The 21350-nt window shown below is 41.0% G+C and overlaps 1 protein-coding gene across 1 annotated transcript in view; it reads left to right on the top strand.

The window, feature by feature from the left end:
- The window catches only part of PDE1C (phosphodiesterase 1C), a 316335-nt gene that overhangs the window by 207626 nt on the left and 87359 nt on the right, over positions 1 to 21350 (top strand). The window contains exons 4-5 of the mRNA XM_066557593.1: positions 19929 to 20042; positions 20874 to 21056. Of these exons, the coding sequence (XP_066413690.1) occupies positions 19929 to 20042; positions 20874 to 21056 (297 nt within the window). The remainder of the gene's footprint in view (positions 1 to 19928; positions 20043 to 20873; positions 21057 to 21350) is intronic.

The following is a 21350-nucleotide window of genomic DNA, read 5'->3' as shown; positions in this document are numbered from 1 at the left end:
TGTAGAAATCTTTGTTATTATCCTTTACCTCAACTTTAAGACCAGTTCAAATCTACTTTTTATTACTTATCAAATACTACTTCAGAGGGATTCTGGGTCTTAACCATCTAGTGCTTCCTCTAATTACATTTGCTTTATCATTCCTTAACTGTGTTCATTGGTTCTCCTGTGCTCTCAGTCTGTTTCCAGATGCTTTCAATATCCCACTCTCTGCTAATTAACTCTTACTGACAAAATAGTTATGGTTCCTTCATTTCCTCTTTTGAAACCCTAGGAAGACCAGAGTGTTGTGGTAACAAGCATAGATATTTCAGAAAAATATGTAAGTCTCTTGTCATCTCAGAGATTATAGTGAGAAGGAGCATGAGCTATTGGTGAGATTACTAGTTATTAACTCAAAAGAAGTTTAATGAAATGCAGACAAAATTAAAGTTACCAGGGGTTGTTAATTGTTAGAACTGAATCTGAAACAGTGAAAGTTTCACAACACTGCTTATTTGAGATAAAATTTCTCATTGTCTAGGGTGATCCACATGATTTGGGAAAACAGTCTCTCTTATCTGAAGGATCTATAAACCGTGTTTATGTAATGCTAGACATTTTAGCTTAATGAAGCATATTCGCACCAAAGTTTTATTGGCTTTGTTGGTGGCTTGTTAGACTGTGTTACTAGTCCATGAGAAGAAGACAGAAAGATTTTTGTATATACAGAGAAATGCTAATATTTTCAACTGTGTATAAATATAGCTGTTGGTTTATAGCTGTTAAGCTGTTAAACAGCTGTATAGCTGTTTCTCTTCATTCTGTTGACTCCAGTATTACCTGAACAATTTAATTTTTAAAAGAGATCATCTTTTTCCAAACGATGTAGCTATATAGTATTCACCCATGTCACTAAGATCTGCTGCAAGAGATCTTAATGACGTGGGTGAATACTATATAGCTACATCAACAAATACAACATTTCTGTTAAAAAAACCCATTTCCCTAAAATAATTTTGTTAAATTGTACACTTTTGAGAATGAAATGGGACAGGAGGCTTTTTCAGTTCTGTTGTATCTTTGACCTATACAAAAGTGGTTTCTCAGGCTGCAGACATGTTTAATTACTTATATTGCAGAAAATTGTAATTGGGGAGCTTAAAAGCCATAAAAGTTGCTCGGTCAACTATTGTCAGTGTGCCATTCACTATTTCATGGAGTTCTAACTCAACAGTGTGGAACCCAAGTTCTTATGTTTCAAGTATGTAAAAGATTTAAAAAGTAACTTCATAGAAATGCATTTACATACGGCATTGTAAACCACAAAGCAGAGAAAGAATACACAGTATCTCACAGTGAAACAATGAATACAGATGGGTCCACATTTATAAATTTTGTATAAGCATTCAGTCACCAAGAAGAGGAAGAATGAACAGTATCATTCATGGGGAAAAAAACCCCAAACAAAACAAAACAAAAAACTAAAACTGCATGCTTCTGTGATATTTTTTTTTACTCACTGGAAAGCAGAGATAGTAACTTTATTGGTTCTTCTGTTAATTACCAATCTTAAAAAGGGCTTAAGTTATTGGACTACAATACAATAGTATTTTTAGATGTTGACAAGTTATGTTTAGGAATCTTAATAGCTCCTTCTGCTCTGCAAAATTAATCTCAAGGCATTTTACAGAATGTTTATTAGAAATCACCTTATTATTAGAAATTAATTAGTTCAAAACCCTCTAGCTGAGGCAGCTCTTCTGTTTTCTTATATGCAGCAAACAAATTTCACCACACAATTTATTAGGGCTGTAGGAACCAGCATGTCAGGCACCACCATGCCTAGCTGGTGGAAGACTGGCTCCTAGCTGGAGACCAGCACATGGAGATAATTCATGGTGTGTCATAACTCCTGGGGCTTTTTAGAGGGTAAGGTGCTATAACATCCAAAGAACTCAGTACTCTACTTTTAAAATAATAATTAAAATGCTTACTATTTATTTTGTGATCTAGTATTTAGACCACTGTCATTGACAATGCCAAGAATTTGGCTCAAGGCCCTACATCTCAAAAGACAATTTACATCAAGTGGCACAGTTGGAAGATCTCTAACCCAAAGAAATGTCAGGTTTGTGAGGCCATACAGAAAGAAAGCAAGAAGAAATCACAGAATATTCTGAGTTTAAAGGGATATGCAAGTCCCTTAGGGAATGACCCATACAGGGACTGAACCCACAACTTTGGCATTATTAGGACCATGCTCTAACTGAGCTAATCTCCCAATGGTTAATGTTGAAAGAAGGATTTCTGGATGCTAAGTCCCAGCTTCTACTTGGTTTATTCTTTTTGCTCTTCTCCTTTATGAAAATAGTAATCTTTAGCAACAAGGCTGGGCAAAACTGTACTTTTGTAGATGTGTCAATCAAATTATTGTTCTGCTCTATTTTAATCTGTATTCTAAAGTTACAAGTCAAAATATCATGTCTAGTTTCATAGACACCTAAAGGCAGGAATTTGAGGATCTAAGTGGGAATTAGATCTTCTTACAGCATGAAGTAGTCCACCACAGATGAAATATCATGTTTCTAGAAGCAGGATGGAAAGCAAGCAGCTAAATCTTGGCTGTGGCATTCCAGTTAAGCCACCTGCTGGCAGGGAGCTGAGTTTAAACCTTTCATCACTGTTCAGGAAATATTAAGCTTCCAGTTTTGGAGACATGGGATCAAAGGGAATTACTCTTAATAAGACCTTGAATTTAATGTGTGAATTGTGCAATGGTACCTGATGCTGCAAAATATTGCTATTGCCCTTAAATTAATGAGTACTAAAAGTTGTCTTGATATGGGAGATCAGCATCAAGTCCTGTCTTTTTTCCTACCCCTATTCATCTTAAAGTAAGGTTACAGGAAAGGAGAGGGAAAGGGAAAAGGCATTTCAACTATAATAGTTTTCGAGTCAAGCTCTTTGCCCATGAGCACAGCAAGTTCTAGATGCTATGTGCCAACTCTGATGATAGACTTAGTGTAGTAAGAGCCCATTCTATTCAGAAAGGTCTTGTGCAAGGAGGATTGATGTGAACTTACCTGAATTTCACATTATCATTCATCACAGCACTGTAAAGACAGATAGGAAATATCCTGGAAGAGACCTAGTCTCAAAGAATCTGTCCGATTTTTCTCAGCTTTTCCCAAGAAAAAAAAAGAAACAATTTTCAGCACATGTGCTCTAAGAGTATTGTTGCTTATATTTAGCCTCTTAAAGCAGAGAAAAATGATGCTGTCTACTTCAATAATGCAGAAATAATTTTCATCCTATGAAAATAATGACATTTACCTCTGCACTGCCAGAGTCTGGCTGATCAAAGCTGTGGTATACTTCTTCATGATTTTTCCCTCACAAATAACACGCTGCAATCTAAAGATGTAAAGTGACTGCCCTAAAGTGGTCAGGCAGGTAGACTGGATGGTTGTTTTAAGTCCCTTCCAACTATACTAGTCTATTCTAAAAAAACCCTAAGCTGAAAGCTCATGTAAACAGCAGAAATGAGGTAGTCTTATTATGTGGATAAAGTAAAATGGGGTGTACTTATCCTTTTCACTGATATTTATTTAGGAACAAATATTGCTTGTGACCTTCCACTGAAGCTAATAGAACCAGTGATCTTAAAGGTCTTTTCCAAACTAAATGATTAGATGTACGCATTGTACTAGTCTCTCTTCAAATGGAAAACACATTCAGTTGTGAGGCTTCATCTTGTCATCCCACACACTACAGATGTGCCTGTCTGCTTTTAGGATATTTGGACAGCTTATTCCGTAAGTTCCAGAATTCTGAGATGAGTTGTCACATTATGTCACAGTACAAACTGGCTTGTACTGGGCAATTAATTTGGCTGTAAATAAGAACCCCAGCTGTTTCCATAAACTGGCCCCTGCGTTGACAGACAGGAACCTCAACCAATTACATCACATCCTAAACTGCAGACATATATTCAGGCCAGGAAGGAAAATCCAGGCACCTACCTGGGGCAGGGGAGTTTGCCATTGTCTCTTACAACAGATTCTGGGTTTCTTGCATCACATGCAGTCCTGTGGTGCAAGGCTTCAGGAATGACTCTGGGGGCATGAAAAACACCAATCACTTGTTTAAAAATTGTAAAAGTTTAATAGTAATAAAATAGTAATAAAAATAGTAATAAAAATTAGAGTAATAAGAATTTGGACAATAAAGGACAATGAAAAAGCAAAGAATTACTGATGTCTTGTTGCTCTGCTCTGCCACAGAACACACTTTGCTAACAAAGGATTAACTCTTAAAAGTAATAGCCTGTTGTATATTCACATATCTCATACATGATGCAAAAATTCTTTTCAAACAAAGGGTGTTTTCTGGTTATTGTCAAACCCCACAACCCCCCCACCCCACCCCGTCCATCTTAAAAATCAATCATCTTGGTCCCTCGAAGTCTGGTTCTTCCCAATAAGGAGGCAATGATTCTTCTCTTAGGCTTTTGGTGTCTTGTTACTGTTATACTCTCCTTGAGCTAGTTAGAAAAAGTATCTTACATCACATAGTTTCTGTAGCCTAAAACTATATTCACCACACTACTTAGAAAGATTAGTATAGCGCTACAAAAAAAGGATTAATACAACATAACTTTCCAACATAACAAATTAGTATTCATTTTAATATTTGTGAAAAGGCAATCATATAATATGTACTTTTTCACAGGGGGGTACTTCCAGGAGCCTTTGATGGATTAAGGCACGCCCTCAGCTGCCCCTCAACTGAATAGGGAAGTTCCATTGCCAGTTTGTGTAAGGGAGGATGGGTTCACTGCCCCTGAGCAGAGGTTACAACACACCGAAACTTCCTCCCCCCACCTTGGCTGTGGGGGTAATCTGTGCAAACCTGCTCCCAGAAAATGAGTCTGTGGGCTACAGCGTCTCCCACCCCAAAGCAAGCCAAAGATGATTCTTAGCACAGCTGCTGGGTTTGGCTCACATTTTTTTCCTTGTTTACTTGTTTGTTTCAGTCAACTGAAGAATGGGTTTTCCTTTTATCTAATCTAAGTAGTTTGACTTACAGTCCAACGTTCCAGGTAGGCATCTTCAGGGAGCCTTCTTTGGTTGTAGCTTCTTTATACAGTTTGTTAGAATGAGCAAAACTTTATATCAATGTTTGAGGCATGAACTATTTCAGTCTCTGACACACCTAAACTGCTCTGGCTCACAAGTTCTAAGAATGGCAGAACAGGTCTTTTATAAAATGAATTATTTATTGAACAGACAGAGAATAGCAGACAAAAGGTCTTGAACAGATTTACTTACTGTCACTGTTAGGCCAGACATGACATACACATGTGATCAGGGTCCAGGATGAAAAATGTTTTTTTATTCTGCTTGTTCTCCAGCTTATATACTCTTAACAAAGCGTGATCTTAAGTCATTAACTACATCACAATAACTTATTATATTCATTGGTGCAAAGCAATTAACGTCAATATAATTGGCAAAAGTTTTACAGAAATTTAATAAGGCACGTATACACATCTACTTACACACGTAGTCTAGCTTACAAAAGTTTTCATGTATCCTTTCTAATCTGTTTCCATGCTGACTGCCCTGTCTTCATCCTTGATATGGATACACTCGAAAATCATCAATTGTTATTTCTTCTATTAATTCAGCTTTGCTTACAGGACAGCTGTCAAGCCCCTCCATAACTCACTACACATTATAATCCAAATGAACTTCTAGTAGATTACATAAAAAGAGTGCATGACATTAAGGTACCACTATTAAAGCTAGCAAAGAAATAGTATAGATTAGGAGTCACCGTAATTTACCACCGAACTGATGATAGTGTATGTTGAGTCCTTTCACTCAACCCTCAAAAGAGTAACTATAAAACCAGTATGCTGACTTTGGTGAAAAAGCGCCACAAATTTCCAGGCCATGTGCAGAAGACTTCTGTTTTGTAAAAGTTTGGTGTAGCTGTCCCAGTTTAGGGCAAATTTGGGAGAAGGTCTCCAAAGGGGACCCCTCCAGAAAGCAAAACCACACAGCCCCTCCCCCACAACTGGTTCAGGAAGGATTCCTTGGAGAGAAGTGGAAAGAACCTGTTTATTTAACAGGCAAAGCACCCCCCAGCACACAAAATGAACAATATTGGATGACAAAATTCTTTCACCACTCAGAAAAAAGATGACAAATTCAGAAAGTCTCTCCTGGGAGTGGTCACTCTGTTATCAGTCCCTCCAGCGCTGGGAATGGCTACTCCAGAGTCAAAGTGCAAACTCTTGGTGTTTCCCAGGTCTCAGTCCAGAGCAGGTTTGAGTGTTTCCAAGAAAAGGGAAAGGAAAACAGTCTAGGGAAAGTTCAGACTGCCTAGCTAAACTAACTAACAAGCAGAAGCAAAAGCAAGAGCAAAGCAGGAGCAAGAGCAAAGTGAAAGCCAGCACAAAACAAAAAAAAAAAAAAAGCAAAAGCAGCACTATGTATTTCCCCATCTGTGTCCTGCCAATTGTGAGGGAGTGAGCAGGCTGATAACAAAAAAAAACAAAACAAAACTTCGCACTTCAGAGCCAGTCTTGAAGGCACAGAACATAATATCCAGCATAAACAGAACAGATGACTGGGGATACAAGCATCATAACACAGGGCACATCTCCAGCCATCCAGGTCCAGTGGTTACTTCCACCATTGTAGGAACAATGGCCTTGCAGTGCCCACCGTGTGGGTTTGCAGGAGTGTGATGCAATCCATCAGCCAGGACTCCCCATATTTATATTTCAACCACTGCCCCCCATATCACAGAGGCTTTACCCATTTGGCCTGTGTAGGGCCCCAATCAACTTGGTAGATGGGACTTTTGAAGAGGCTTCATGTACTCTGGATGCACAGGAGGAATACTGAGAAGATATTCTCAAGAGATCAAAACAACACAAAAGACTTTACTAGCAAACTTACAAAAATCAGGGAACTAGCAAACTTAAAATCAGGGAACTGGCATCCAGTCAACATAAAACATTTCTCAAAGCATTAACTTGGCCCATTCAGTTCAGCAAATGCTACACTTATCTGATGTTAAGTTACTATATTTCAAGAAGAGAGAATTAGAAGACAAAGAAAAAAGAGAAAGAAAGACAAAGAAGACCTAGAAAAGCACATATATATAGCTACCAACTCCTGGGTTCCAACAGTGTTCAGACAGAACTTCTAAGAAATAAAGCAAGGTCTAGACAATTAGATGGCCTCTTGTTCAGCCTTAAATACCCCTTGGCCTTCCTGGGCCTTTCCCCCAAGTGGGAATTCTGGTCATTTGGCCACTCAGAAACTGGGTTTAAGGGTCCAGGGGTGGATGTAGAGCATTGTGCCAAGGATTGGCAGGCTCTGCCATGCTGAGATACTGGCTCTAAGGGGGTGGTGTATGCGCTGCTTCACCAAGGCAAGGCCCAATCTGTCCCTTCCCCTCTGCATGCATCCCAAAATGTCCTGAGACATCGATCTTTCCAGTCTCTCACAGCCTGCTTGATTGCAGTGTATGTTTTACAGTTGAGGATAACCTGGGAGACGGTGTCTGTGTTTATGTCCACCGCTGAAACATGAGCCTGCCTGTATGTTGCATGTCTTCCTTAATGGCTTAAGGTGTCATGGGCCCACTAAGCCAGAAATAATTCACACTTATGCTGTCAATCCAGATCCACCTGAGACACTTTAATCTTAGCAGCTTGATCCACCTATCCATTGTTGTGGTGTTCTTCAGTAGCCCGACTGCTGGGTATGTGTGCATCTCCATGACGTACTTTTACAGCCAAGTTCTCTACTTCTGCAGAGATGTGCTGGCACATTTCAGAAGCCCAGATTAGTTTCCCTCTCTGCTGCCAATGCATCTTTCTTTCCATAGGTCTAACTATCACTCAGAGCATTTGCTACTGTCAACAAGTCAGTGTTGGAGTAGAGCACTGGCCATTTATCTCTTTCAGTCATATCAGTAAAATGCAGCTGGACAGCTTTCAGCTCTGCAACCTAACTTGATCGACCTTTTTCCTTAATAGCTTCTGTGACTCACTGCATAGGACTCCATACAGCTTTTAATTTTTTTATGTATCCCTACAGAACAGCAGGAACTGTCAGTTAAGAGGATGTATCACTTTTCTTTTTCAGGTGGTTGATTATATGGTGTGGCCCCTTTAGCAGATGCCATCTTTTCCTTCTCGTCCTCTGCAGATAGTTCAAAATTTTTCCCTCAGGTCAATTTGTGATGATTTCCAAGATCCCTGGGTGACTAGGTTTTCCTATTCAAGCTTGCTGTGTGATCAATGTGATCCACTTATTCCAGGTAGCAAAAGAAGCATGATGTGTGGAAGGGACTTTCCTTTTGAATATCCAGCACAGCAGTGGCTGTCAGGGTGCCAAGAGGAGCTGGTGCCAATCACTTCTTAAGCAGCTTGAACCCCTTCATAAGCTGCCAGTATCTCTTTTTTGGCAGGGGTGTAGTAGGCTTTGCTTCTTTTGTATTCCCGACTCCATGGCTACTGCATGAACAGTCTCCCGTTTATTTGTTTAAAAGGTTGTTGTTGTTAAGGGCCCCATTTGAAACCATTCTTCTTCCCAGTCACTTGATAGAGAGGGCTTATGATCTGAATGTAATTCAGAACATGGATTCTCCAAAAATCCACAGCACTGAGGAAAACTTGTCTTTACTTTTAGCAGGTTGGTGGGGACATAGCTGCAATTTTCTTGACCACATCCATTGGAATCTGATGATATGCCATTTTATCCCTAAAAACTGATATTCTTGGGCAGGTCCCTTGACTCTGCTTTATGGCAACACCAGCCTTCAGGGGGATATGAATTATTTTCTCCCCTTTCTCAAAACTTCCTCAGCTGTTTTGCCCCACATGATGTACTGCACTGTTCTAGAGCCTCACCCTTTTCCAGTGCAGTCTGGATCAGTCCATGGCAAATAGTGGAGCTGTATTTCCTCCCTTTGGACAGCTGAATCCATGTGTACTCAACATCCCTTCAGGTGAAAGCAAACTGTCTTGCTAAAGGAATAGAGAAAAATGCATTAGCAAAATATCAGTGGTGGCACCACTTTGCTGCCTTAAACTCCAGTTTGTACTGAAGCTCCAGCATGTCCACACCAGCACTCAGAGGTGATATGACTTTGTTCAGGCCATGATTAATCTACTGTCAGCCTCCTCTCTCCATTGGACTTATGCACTGTCCATATAGAGATATTAAAGGGTTGCTCTCCAGTTTATGAATCATCTCATGGATGGGGGTGACAGAGTCCTGGTTTGTGTGGTACTGTTGGTGCACTGTTGTGATAGTGATCAGTACATGTTGTTCTTTGATCATCACCCATCCCACAGCAGAAGGTCCTCTGAGAAACCAGGCAGAGTATTCAGCTAATTTTCTCTATCTCGACAACAGTTACCCCAAAATCCCAACAATGCTCTTTTGGATCCTTGAAATAACCTCTCTTGAGTTAATCTATGCCAAGGACACTCAGGGCCTCTTGACCAATCAGAATTGGGGTGTTTTTTGCCATTCATTCCAAGTCAGGTTTGTTTCAGCTCCTATCCTGTCAGCTGTCACCCCAGAAATAGAGATAAACTCTGCCTCTATAGATCTTGATGGCATCAGGGTACATTGTGTGCCAGTGTCAACTAAAGCCTTATACTCTTGCAGGTCTGATGCACAAAGCCATCAGATCCACATAGAGCAATAGATTAGATTGTCCCTTTCTTCCTGCTGGAGGCACAGCCCCTCTAGTTCTAGTCATAGTAGTCATTGTTCATGTCTTGTAAATATGAACTTTAGATCCCTTCAAGAGGATCAGAAATAACATTCAGCCCTTCCATTGTGTCTGACAACTAGCCCACTGGAAACTGGAGCAGCATTTATGCTTGAAGAATTTTCTGTGGTGGTTGTCCTTCCTCTCAACTCACTCAACCTGTGCTGCTGGGACAGAGGTGGGTTTTCCATCCCACTTCCTCATGTCCTCTCTGTGATCATGCAGGTAAAAGCACAGGTTACCTTGTGGTATGTACTGTCTCTTGAGAGCAACTGGAATGGTAGTTCTCAAGTAAGTGTCTACTGAGACCCTGCAAACCATGCTGCTGCTCCTTTTGCTTCCCCACCTCGCCCTCCCTCTGCCCTCTGTGGCAGGCTGGACAGGAGAATTGGAGGTACAAAAAGTATAGGCTATGGGTTAAGATAAGAAAAATTTACTGGAAACAGCAGTTAAATAAGAACACAAACATAACAGCAACAATACTAAAAACAGAAGTGTACAAAAGAGAGAGATTCACATCCAAAATGCTCAGTGAAGAGCCAGACCCAACTGCAGCCACATAAAAGACCAGAAAAGACCTCTTAACCCTGTAGAAGACTCCCTTTTCCACTGGTAATGATGTGAGGTGATACAGAATACCTTCCATGTTCTAGCCATGTTCTCTCTTGCTTACTGCAAAAATCATCCCTGTTCTTGCTGGAACCAGAACAAGTTTCAAGTCCTCTTCCATAAGCATGGACTTCTTCCCTGAGGACAGGTTGCTCAGAGCCCCATCCTGCACTCTTAATGTTTTCATGTATGTAGCATCCACAACTTCTCTGGACAACCTGTTCCAGTACCTCACCACCCTCACAATAAAGAATTTATTCTGTATATCTAACCCAAATTTCCCCCTTTGAATATGTTACTCCTTGTTCTATCTCTAGAGTTCCTGATGGAGAGTCCCTCTCCAGCTTTTCTGTAGGTCCCCTTAAGATAATGGAAGGTTGCTATGAGGTCTCTATGCAATCTTTTCTTCTTCAAGCTGAACAGCCTTGACTTTCTCAGCCTGCCTTCATATGGGAAGGACTCTGATCTCTTAATCAACTTTGTGGCCCTCCTCTGGACTTGTTCCAATAGTTCCATGCCCTTCTTATGTTGGGGGCACTGGAACTGTATGCAGTATTCCAGGTGGTGTTTCACAAAAGCAGGGTACAGGGAGAATCACTTCCCTTGACCTGCTGACTTTTGATGCAGCCCAGGATTCGATTGACTTTCTAGGCTGTGAGCACACACTGCTGGCTCATGTTGAGTTTTTCATCGCCTGTCACAGCCAAGCCCTTCTTCACAGAAATGCTCTCAATCACTTCTCTGCCCAGCCTATAGATGCTCCTGTGATTGCCCCAACACAGATGTAGGACCTTTCACTTTGCTTTATTGAACTTAATGAGGTTTGCATTGGCCAACCTCTCAAGCCTGTTGAGGTCCTTCTGGATGGCATTATTCCTTCCCTCCGTCATATTGACTGCACTGCCACTTGTGGTGTGCAGAGCTTGGTGTCATTAGTGAACTTGCTGAGGGTGCACCAATCTCACTGTCCATGTTGCCAACAAAGATGTTGAACAGTGTCAGCCCCAACACCAGTTCCTGAGGGACACCACTTGTCACTGGTTTCCATATGGACAATGAGCCATTACCACACTACTGTTTGGGTGCAGCTATCCAGCTAAGTCTTTATGCACTGAGTGGTCCATCCATCAAATACATGTCTCTCCTGTTTAGAGACAAGCAAATCATGCAGGACAGGGTTGAGTACTTTGCACAAGTCCGGGTAAACAATGTCAGTTGCTTTGCCCCTGTCATGGTTTGACACTGGCACAATGCCAGTGCCTCTATGAAGATACCCTCTCCCTGGTAGCTGCTGTGAGATGTGACCAGGAATAAGCAAAGCAGGCTCTTACTTAGGAAAGAAAAGAAAACGGAACTTTATTAACTACTCTACAACTGCAAATAAAAAGGAACACACACACAGGGAAAATGAAAACTTCACAAATGCATTTCTTCCTCTCCCCACCAAATTTCTAACACAATACATTTATTCTTCAAATCACCAACTCTCGGTCTAGCACCACTTTTTAGACAATCAATCTTCAGTTCATCAAGAGGAGAGGAGTCTTTCTTGTACCATGGGCTTCTCCTGGAAACACAGTCGAAGCTTCGTGTGTTTCTGTGTCACTCGTGGCACTGCCTGGAGTACATCTGCCGTTGTGACTTCTTCCTTTTCATGTCTAGTGCTCTCACTACTGAACACAGACTAGAGCTGCTTCTAGGGTTGTCTTTTTTAAGGATGCTCTGTCTCGATCTAAAAAAGGCACAGTCTCTCTTTTGGGACACCTGTCCCCCCATATTTTTTCACCTCCTGGGGCTGAAGGGCACTAACGCTGAACCCTCTTGGTTCTGAGGCATTGCCTCCCCCTAGAATGCAGTCTCTGTGTCACAAGGAACATGGTTCTGTCCATGGCTATAACAAGAAGAGTCTAGCAAAAGCTACTCCATCATCTCTTCTCACTAGGATTCTTCTCTACTCTTCTACTATCTCTCGCTCACCCAGACTTCTCTCACACTTGCACATTTCTTTCTTCATTTTCTACTCTATCTTTCAGGAGAGGTCAATGATCTGTAAAGTTCTCATTCTCTAAAAAGGGGTTAAAAGCTCTTACAAGCGGCCGGCTGAACCCCCCCCTTCTTCTTCTCCGTCCCAGCTGTGCTGCCGGCACAGGCCCATGTTTATCTCAAGGTTACAGTCCCAGGCAGCGGCTCTTTCTCTCTCTCTCTCTGTGTCTCTCGGGGGGGCTGCCCAATGGCTCCCGGTGTCTCTCTCTCTCTCTCTCTTCCACCCTTCCACCCCCGGGCTCAGGCCTACCTCTCCCGGCCACATGGCTTTTCCCCTCCCCCAGCCCAGCCAGCAGCTGGGCCGGGGGAGAGACCCGAACTCTTTCCCGCCGGAAAACCAAAAGGACCCTCCCAGGGGAGAGCTCTGCTTTTAACCCCGTGTTCTCAGAGGCAGATCCATGTCCTAAATGGCCAGGTTAGGTGCCAATATTAAAGCCTGAATATCCATTGGCCCAAAACACAGCATCCTAAAAAACACATTTCTTGTCAAACCACCACAGCCCCTATCCACCAACTCTGTAGCCCTGTCATAGAAAGCCATCAAACTTGTCAGGCATGATTTCCCTCTAATAAAGCTATGTTGGTTATCACCAGTCATCTCTTTGTTCACCAACATGGTTTCCAGGAGAATATGCTCTTTGATCTTGCCTGGTACAGATATGAGACTGAATTGTCTGTAGTTCCTTGGATCTTCCACTTTCCCCTTTTAAAAAATGGAGGTTATATTTCCCTTTCTTTCAGTCTGTCATGGTTTGATACTGGCCAGATGCCAGGAACCTACAAAAGTTTTTTGCTCACTCTCTTCTGCTACAGTTCAGTAGAGGATAGAGGAAATAAAAATTAACAAAGGGCTCATGAGTTGAGATAAGGATTGGAAGAAAAACACTCTAAGTGCAAAACAGGCTCAAATTTAAGGTTATAAGGTAAATTTATAATTAACACAGTCAGGGGAGGATATAAGAGATCATTCCCCCCCAGTTCCCTCCCTCTTTCCCACTGACAGTGCAGAGAGACAGGCTATGGGGTTTTGGTCAGTTTGTTACTTGAGATCTTCTTCTGTTTGCTCAGGGAGAGGAGTCTTTGCTATGCCATGAGGTCCCTCCTACAGGCAAATACTCTTGCAGAAAACTGATGTAGTGTGGGTCACTCGTCCACGGGGTGCAGTCTTCTAAGCTACTCTAGTTTGGAAGCAAGGGTGCTCTCTATCTCTGGAAGCAGGGGCCCTGTCTCTCTATTCACACCTCCCATGGATCACAGCTTTCTCTGACATCCACTCGCTCCAGCATGAGCACTTTTCCCACAGGCTGCAAGTGTATCTCTGCATCTCCCATGGACTTCATGTACTACAAGGGTACAGTTTGTTTTGCCATAGTCCTCACCACAGCCTGCAGTGGAGTTTCATCTCCAATGCTTGAAGCGCCTCCTCCCCGTCTCTTGTTTTCCACTGAACTTGGTGTCGCCATGTTGTTTTCTCTAACATGTCCTCACTTCCTCCTCGTCTGTGACTGGAAAAAAACCTGCTGCTTGTAGGTACCGTTGGCAACATGTTCCACTAATTCAAAGATCTTGCAAGATCTTGCAGTGCCAAGAGGTCAATCTCATCTGGGTTCTGTGTTGAGGAGTTGCTTATCTGCTGCTTATCTGCTGCTTAGGAGTTATCTTTCTGCTGCTGGCTAGGTGACCCTGCCACCATCGTGTGGGCAGTGGTGGCTGCTGTGGCACTGGTGCTATTTAACACCTCTCCTCATGTGGGGCACTGGGAAGCCACCAGTGCTGCTCCTGCCCTTCTGCCTGTGACATGGCTGGCTAGGGGCAGCCAGGCAGGCAAGGGTCTCTGGGGCCACACCAAGATGGTGGTGGCTGCAGCAGCGCATCACCACTGGCTGTGCCAGGATGGCCCCTGGTGGCACCTCGCCACGCCTGGAAACAAAAACTGCTTTTGTACTATTTTTATTTTCTTCTTATACACTTTCACAGGGGCGGTAACAACCTCTCTGATTGGGCCAGCAGCATCTTCAAAGCTGTTAGAGATTTATCCTTGAAGAATTTTCTGTGAAACTAAAACTTCTATTTTTAGTTTCGAGTATTGCAACATGATCTGGCTTTCTAGGTGTGTGAGACACAGTGGAAGCTTCTAGCAGCTTCTCACAGAAACCTCTGTAGCACCCTACCCACTACCAAAAACCAGGCTGTGCCAAATCAACACACAGTCATCAAGAATTTCACCTGACTGCCCCAGTTTCTCAAATATGGTGGATAATAGCTTAGTAACTTTGTCTACCCTTAGGACCCATGGATGAATCTCATCAGATCCCATAGACTTGTGCACATTCTGGTTCCTTAGATGGTCTTGAACTTGATTCCCTCCTACAGTGGGCTTAGGCTCTTCACTTTCGCAGTCTTTGCATTTTCCTTTCATGACTTGGGCAGGGTGTCTGGAGCGCTTGCTGTGGAAGACTGAGGCATAAAATGCATTTAGAAACTCAGTCTTTTCCATATTCCAGGCCTATCCAGGTAGCCAGGTCTCCCACTTCCTCCTAGAGAGGGCCCACATTATCCCTAGTCATTTTTTGTTATCAGGACATCTATAGAAGCTCTTTCTATTGTCTTTGACATCTCTGGCTAGACTTAATTCTAACTGGGCTTTAGCTTGTCTTTGCTTCTACCTTCAGTAAACTTCTTTTTTATCTCTGAGGTCCTCAGCAGCTCCTTATCCATGTATTTGGCATTTTTGCCCCATATTCTCTTGTTAAAATGCATTGTTCCTGAGCTTGGAGGAAGAGATCCTTGAATATTAGCCAGTATTCTTGTGCCACTCTGCTCGCCAGGATTCTACCACAGGGTACTCTACGACACGGGTCCCCAAAGATAACAAAGTCTGCTCTCCTAAGTCCAGGGCAGGTGATCTTATTGTGTATGGTTTTATTATATGTATAATATATTATCTATTTATTGTATATTAAATATATTTATTGACAGTTTCTTTCAAGTACCTATTTTTAAAGATGCAAATTAAAAATTGTTAGATTTGTGTCTGATGTGTTATAATGGATGTTGTTTTTTTTTTTTTATAAAAAGCAACAGTGGTTTGAAAATGCCTCATTCTGGAAGATATAGTTTGTTGTCTTTGGGTGTCATTGTCAACAAATTCAGTGACTATATTGTGTTTGAACAGTTTCCTTGAAAAACTAATTCACACTAATATCTCAAAAAGAACTAGTCTGCCAACAGGAAGGCATGCTTTAGGAAATACTGATTAGAAGATTGCTGGTTGTGAAAAAAGAATATAGCAGCCTTTCTTTCTCTCCCACATCTGAAATTTATCCTTGTTCAGCTCTCACATTTATTCAGTGGAATGACTCATCTCACCTCATCTTAGCCTTCTGAAGCCACAATGACCACCTAAGATAATCTCCTGGCTCATTTCTTTCACTAGTGGGAGAAGGCACACTTTCCTGAGGAAGTATATGACAGACAGGTGGTTTATCATTGCTATCCACCCCCAGTGACTTCCATTAGCATCTGTGTATCTGATTTCTATAAAAGGTTTGTGCTAGGTGAAGAAGTTGACTTGAATAAAAAAAAAAAACAAAACATGACCAATCCTTTTAACTGCTTATATTTCCTCATTCCATTCCCAATGTTCAGAACCTGAGAATGAGGGAGGTGTTTACATATTGGAGGAGTGCACATCCTTTAGAGTTCTCAGTAGTAGGACAGGGAGACAATGATAATTCTCAGGATCTGGCACTGAGGAAGTGCCTAGGCTGCTGTTGTATTGAAAATCATTCAGTAAGCCAAAGTTTGCTAAAGTTTCTGGTGCAGGACTTCCTTCAATAGGCATGAAAGAATTTATAAATGGGAAGTGAAAACCTAAACTATTTGATTTCACTTATAGTTGACTAATGTTGTCAAAAGTTTATCTCAACATTCTTTCATGTTCCACTCAAGGTGAGTTGAAACAAGCTTTTTACCATCCTGCCAAGGCCACTGAACTTATCATCATTGTACTTTCATGCTTCTAATAATAATAAAAATAATTGATTATTTAATTTTTTAAATGTTTGTATTTTTATTCAAAGGAAGGAGAATATTTTAGGAAACATGAAGAAGGCAAAGCAATTACTTGGGAAATTGCATATAATTCTTTTGGATTAAAATGCCAGTGTAGCAGTACTGTGCGTTTGCTCTTTGCACATGTTTTTATTTCCTCTGAATGTTGTGACTTGCATTTTTTTGTATACAAAAGTAGTGACAGAAGATAGCTATCCAGCCTAATAAAAATGCATTGTGTCACAGGCTACCAGTTACTCTATTTTTAGTTTTGAATATTGCAACATGACCTGGCTTTCTAGGTGTGTCTTTTTCACAGTGAAAACATTATATACGTATGCAGAGCCTTACATTAAGATGTGGCAGAGTGTGGAATGAATAATACCCAGTGACTGTTGTAAAAAGAGGTGTTGAACTTCTAGGTTACTTCTTGTGTATGCTTTATTTCTCCCGCCAATTCTCTCTTGGAATGGGTTTCAGGGATTTGCTTTGCTGTTGGGGAAGATGAAACAGGAAAGCCTTATAAATATGATTGTCTGGCAAAAGATTTTGAGAATATAGAAACTATAAGCGAGATTGAAATGAAAGCAAGCTTTGAGATACCTTAGTTAGTGAACAATTGGAAGACAATGTTGTGGCTGGCTGAAGGTAATCCCCTTTTGATGAAAAAATACCCTCTGCTTGCAGACACGTCCAAGGCTCAGAGCAGACCCTACTAGCTTGGCAGAAGGGGTCCAAAGAGTAATTTTTAGGGTTTAAAATGTAACACAGTATGGTAAAGTAATGATTCTTATAGGCTGTATGTAAATGCTGTAAGATTTGTATATTGTACTAGACTGGTTAGTGAGAATTAGAATATTCAACACAGAAGAAGAGTTATTGTATTGTAACGAGAACTTCGCTCTCTTACCCCTTTTACTCTCTTATGATTTTGCTCTCTTACCCTTTTATGCTCGTACCCTCTCCCATCCTCTCTACCCCTCTCTTCTCTCAGGCCTGCTCCGAGCTGTGGCTGGCAGCTCCCAGCAGGGCCCTGCACCCACGCCCCTTGCAATAAACCGCAAGTACAATGACCCAGCTTCAGAGATCTCTCGTCTCCATCCGTCCTGACCATCCTACCCCCCAACACTATGCAAACCCTCCTACACTATGCAAACTGTGGAGACATCTGTCCGCCCAGTTGACTGAAACTACTGCACATGTCCATTACATGCATAACCACCTGTAGTCTGCACTGGATACTTTTGGGCAGTGTTAAATATCCTGTGTACTTGCTTTACAGTTTTTTTATACCCCAACAGGCAGATAGATACTGTTGCAGGGCATCTGTCAGACTGTCTATGTGCTTAGATAGTCTGCACATGCTGTTTAACTCTGGTATGACTCTCAGAATATCCAATTTATCAAGCTTGTCAATTATAATGAGATGGCAGATGCATGCCTATTTCTATGTAGGAATTCTTTGATATGGTTCACTGCTTCTCAAACTTAGTAAGAATTTCTTACCAGTAATTATGGTGCTTTTCCAGAGGAGAGCAAGGAATGTGCTGAAGATCAGAAGGAAGGGTTTTGTCTTTCAGTTCAGCAGATGCTTATTTTCCAAACTTTTTTGTGTGTATACCGAAGCCAGCTTTTATGCAGTCAGGTCTATTTCTGATAACTATTTTGTTAATTTATAAAGTTTGTTGTTGGTTTTACTTTTTTTTTTAAAAGCTATTTGATCTGGCTCTCAAAGGAATGTTATCACAAATGAGTTGATCTTAGAGTTGACTGCTAAGATCATTGAGTCCAATCGTTAACCCAGCACTGCCAAGCTCTCACTTAACTGTGTTCCTAAGTGCCACAGGTGAATTTGATTGAATTTCAAAATTATTTCAGCCACCTTGAAGCAGAATTTTTCAGGTAGTAAATTTTCCTGGATTCTCTTCATTCCATTTAGGATTATTAAAAAAAAAACCAAACCAAAACACATACATTAAAGGCAAACTATCACCAGGCTCTTATTTAATACAATTAATTGGGAGTAGCTGCTCAATGAATAGAGTAGTGACTCAATGAATCAGCAATAGTTAAAGATAATGGATGGTAAGACAAAGACAGTGTAATTTTTTCACATGATGGTGTGAGGAACAGCAGTACTTCTGTTTTTCTAAATGATTGATGCACATAGTAGTTTGCATAATGTTCATTGAAGAATGTTGGTTCCAAGAAGCAATCATTACTCACTGTGCTATTATTGAACATGAGTTTTGAATGAGTTGCAGCATAAAGCTACCGATTACTTATATCAATTAAGTCAGGAAGAACCAAAGGTCATGTTCTTTCTGTAAAATTGACTGCTGTGGCTTGTGTACAGTGTTTCTGGTAGCTAGTTAAGTGGTCATAACTGCAGACTCCCCAGAGATGGAATGAAGAAACAGGGAGTCATATGAAGCAATGCTTACTAGTCAAATGTGAAAGCAGTGAGTACTGTTTAATATACAGGAGATATATGTTGGCTGCTTGATCTAATGAAAATCATCGCATTTCCTAACCTTGTATAGTATTTCTACAATAGTGTTTCTAAGTATACTCTAATAGAGTTTTGCATGTGTATGTCAATCATTAGGAATAAGAGTAATTTGTTAACAGATACTATTCAAGAAGTTCCTTCTTATGGCTGAATTGAAATTGTCCTCTCTTAGCCCCTGTGTTAAATTTAAAGTAATTTCTATTTTTACTTATTTCAGTTTTGAGTAGGGAACAGACAGCTGATTAATGGAAGTGATTGTCCTGCCCTGCTCTGCACTTGTATGGCTTCACCTTGAGTACTATGTGCAGTTTTGAGCACCACAATATAAGATATACTATTAGAAAGTGTCCATAGGAAAGCCACAAGTATGGTGAAAGATCTGGAGGGGAAGCCTTACAAAGAGTGACTGAGACCTCATGATCTGTTCAGAGTGGAGAAGAGGAGACTAAGAGGAAACACTGCAGTCTTCAACAATCTCTTGAGGGGAAGTCAAGGGGCAGATACTGATCTCTTCCCTCTCATGACTAGTGACAGGACTCAAGGAGTCTGAGTTCAGAAGCCTTTGGGCAATGCTCTCAGGCATATGTTGTGATTCTTGGGGTGTCCTGTGTAGGGTCAGAGGCTGGACTCAGTGATACTGATGGGTCCCTTCCAACTCATCATATTCTATCATTCTGTGTTTGTATGATTCTGTGATAACCCATGGAATTATGTATATTTACCTGGCATCATTGTAACTGATCTTTGAAAAGTAAATTTTGTTGACTTCATGTATAAACATGAAAAAAACTTCAAAAGTCTCTTGAGACTTCCAAAAGTTCTCACCTGTCAAGGTGTATGCAAGGTCTCATCCTGGGAGCTGACACTCACTTTAAACCTATTTTGCTTTATAATAATCAGATTTTTGTTTTCCTTCTTTTAGATTACGGTCTTTGGTAAAGCAATTGGAGAGAGGGGAAGCTTCAGTTGTAGATCTAAAGAAGAATTTGGAATATGCAGCGACTGTTCTTGAGTCAGTATACATTGACGAAACTAGGTGAGCTAACTACAGGCATCAGCACTCATATCTGGCACCAGTTGTAATTTACATGCCAGTTGTGAAAGTTGGTTGAGCCAAGATTTTTTACTTGTAGACAATATGGTTTTAATCATTAGAATATTGTATTCTGCTTAGAAGAGATCTTCAGTCCTTCATTTAAAAAGTTCTTTAGTTTCCTGGAAAAGGGAAGGAGATCAAAACCAAACATAACTGTAATACACTTTTTCTTAGAGAAATGCTTTCATAGTTATTGCAGCCTGAGTAGACTCAACTATTTCTTCTGAACAATGTTAAATTTTTCACTTGTACGATGTCTTTGAAATTAAAAAAAAGTTACTCATGAACAGAGGTAGACTGGCAAGACATTGCAGAGGAGTTCCCCCCTCTTGGTTACATGCCATTTACCCAGTGAATAATGCACTTCTAGAGTCAACACAGATGACCAGAATGGGAGAGGAGAGGACTGTATGTTACCAACTCAGATGCTAGAAATTCCCAGAAATGACCATAAATTATCTTTGAAAGGCAGAAAGTTCAGAAATATGATGAGCTGAAGATGTAAAGATATTAGAGGATCATGTAGTTTTGCTTCAGAAGGCTGATACGCCTTGTTTCTCAGCCTAGTAGTGAGTTCCACAATCTGAAATGTAAGTACGTAAGAGAATAAACAAACAGTTGAAGAGTTGTACTAGTGTGTTTTATTAAGGCTGTTGAATCAAGGACTTTTAACAGCTGCTTTAATTAGAATATATATGAGTTTCTTTTTTAATAATGTTGTAGTACTCTCTAAGGAACTCTGTTTACCCTTCAGTTTCCTCATCCTTCTAGGCGTTTACTGGACACAGAAGATGAACTCAGTGATATCCAGTCTGACTCTGTGCCCTCAGAGGTCCGTGACTGGTTGGCTTCTACCTTCACACGGCAAATGGGGATGATGCTTAAAAGGACTGAGGAAAAACCCCGGTTCAGGAGTATCGTCCATGCAGTGCAAGCTGGGATATTTGTGGAAAGGTGAAGTGTTATGTAATTACTTTATTCTACTATCTACCCAGGTACTGCAGGTTTCACCTACAGTGTCATGGCACAATGACAGGAGGTGGAGAGGAGTACCTTAGGCCAGAAGACCTCAGAGGACTAGTGGAAGACTGCTGAATGAAGAACACTTTAATGTGCTTCTGTTAATGTTTCTACATAGATCTAGGTAACACCTAAAACCATGTGATTTAGTAAAAGACTGCAAACTGAAACAGTACCTGGTCCTCTGTTCTTACTATAGTACAGATGTAATAGCACACGGTATAATTT

Source organism: Molothrus aeneus, chromosome 1 (assembly GCF_037042795.1).
Source record: "Molothrus aeneus isolate 106 chromosome 1, BPBGC_Maene_1.0, whole genome shotgun sequence".
Taxonomy (NCBI): Eukaryota; Metazoa; Chordata; class Aves; order Passeriformes; family Icteridae; genus Molothrus; species Molothrus aeneus.
The sequence above is the reverse complement of the archived record's forward strand: the minus strand, read 5'-3'. Positions and strand labels throughout refer to the sequence as shown.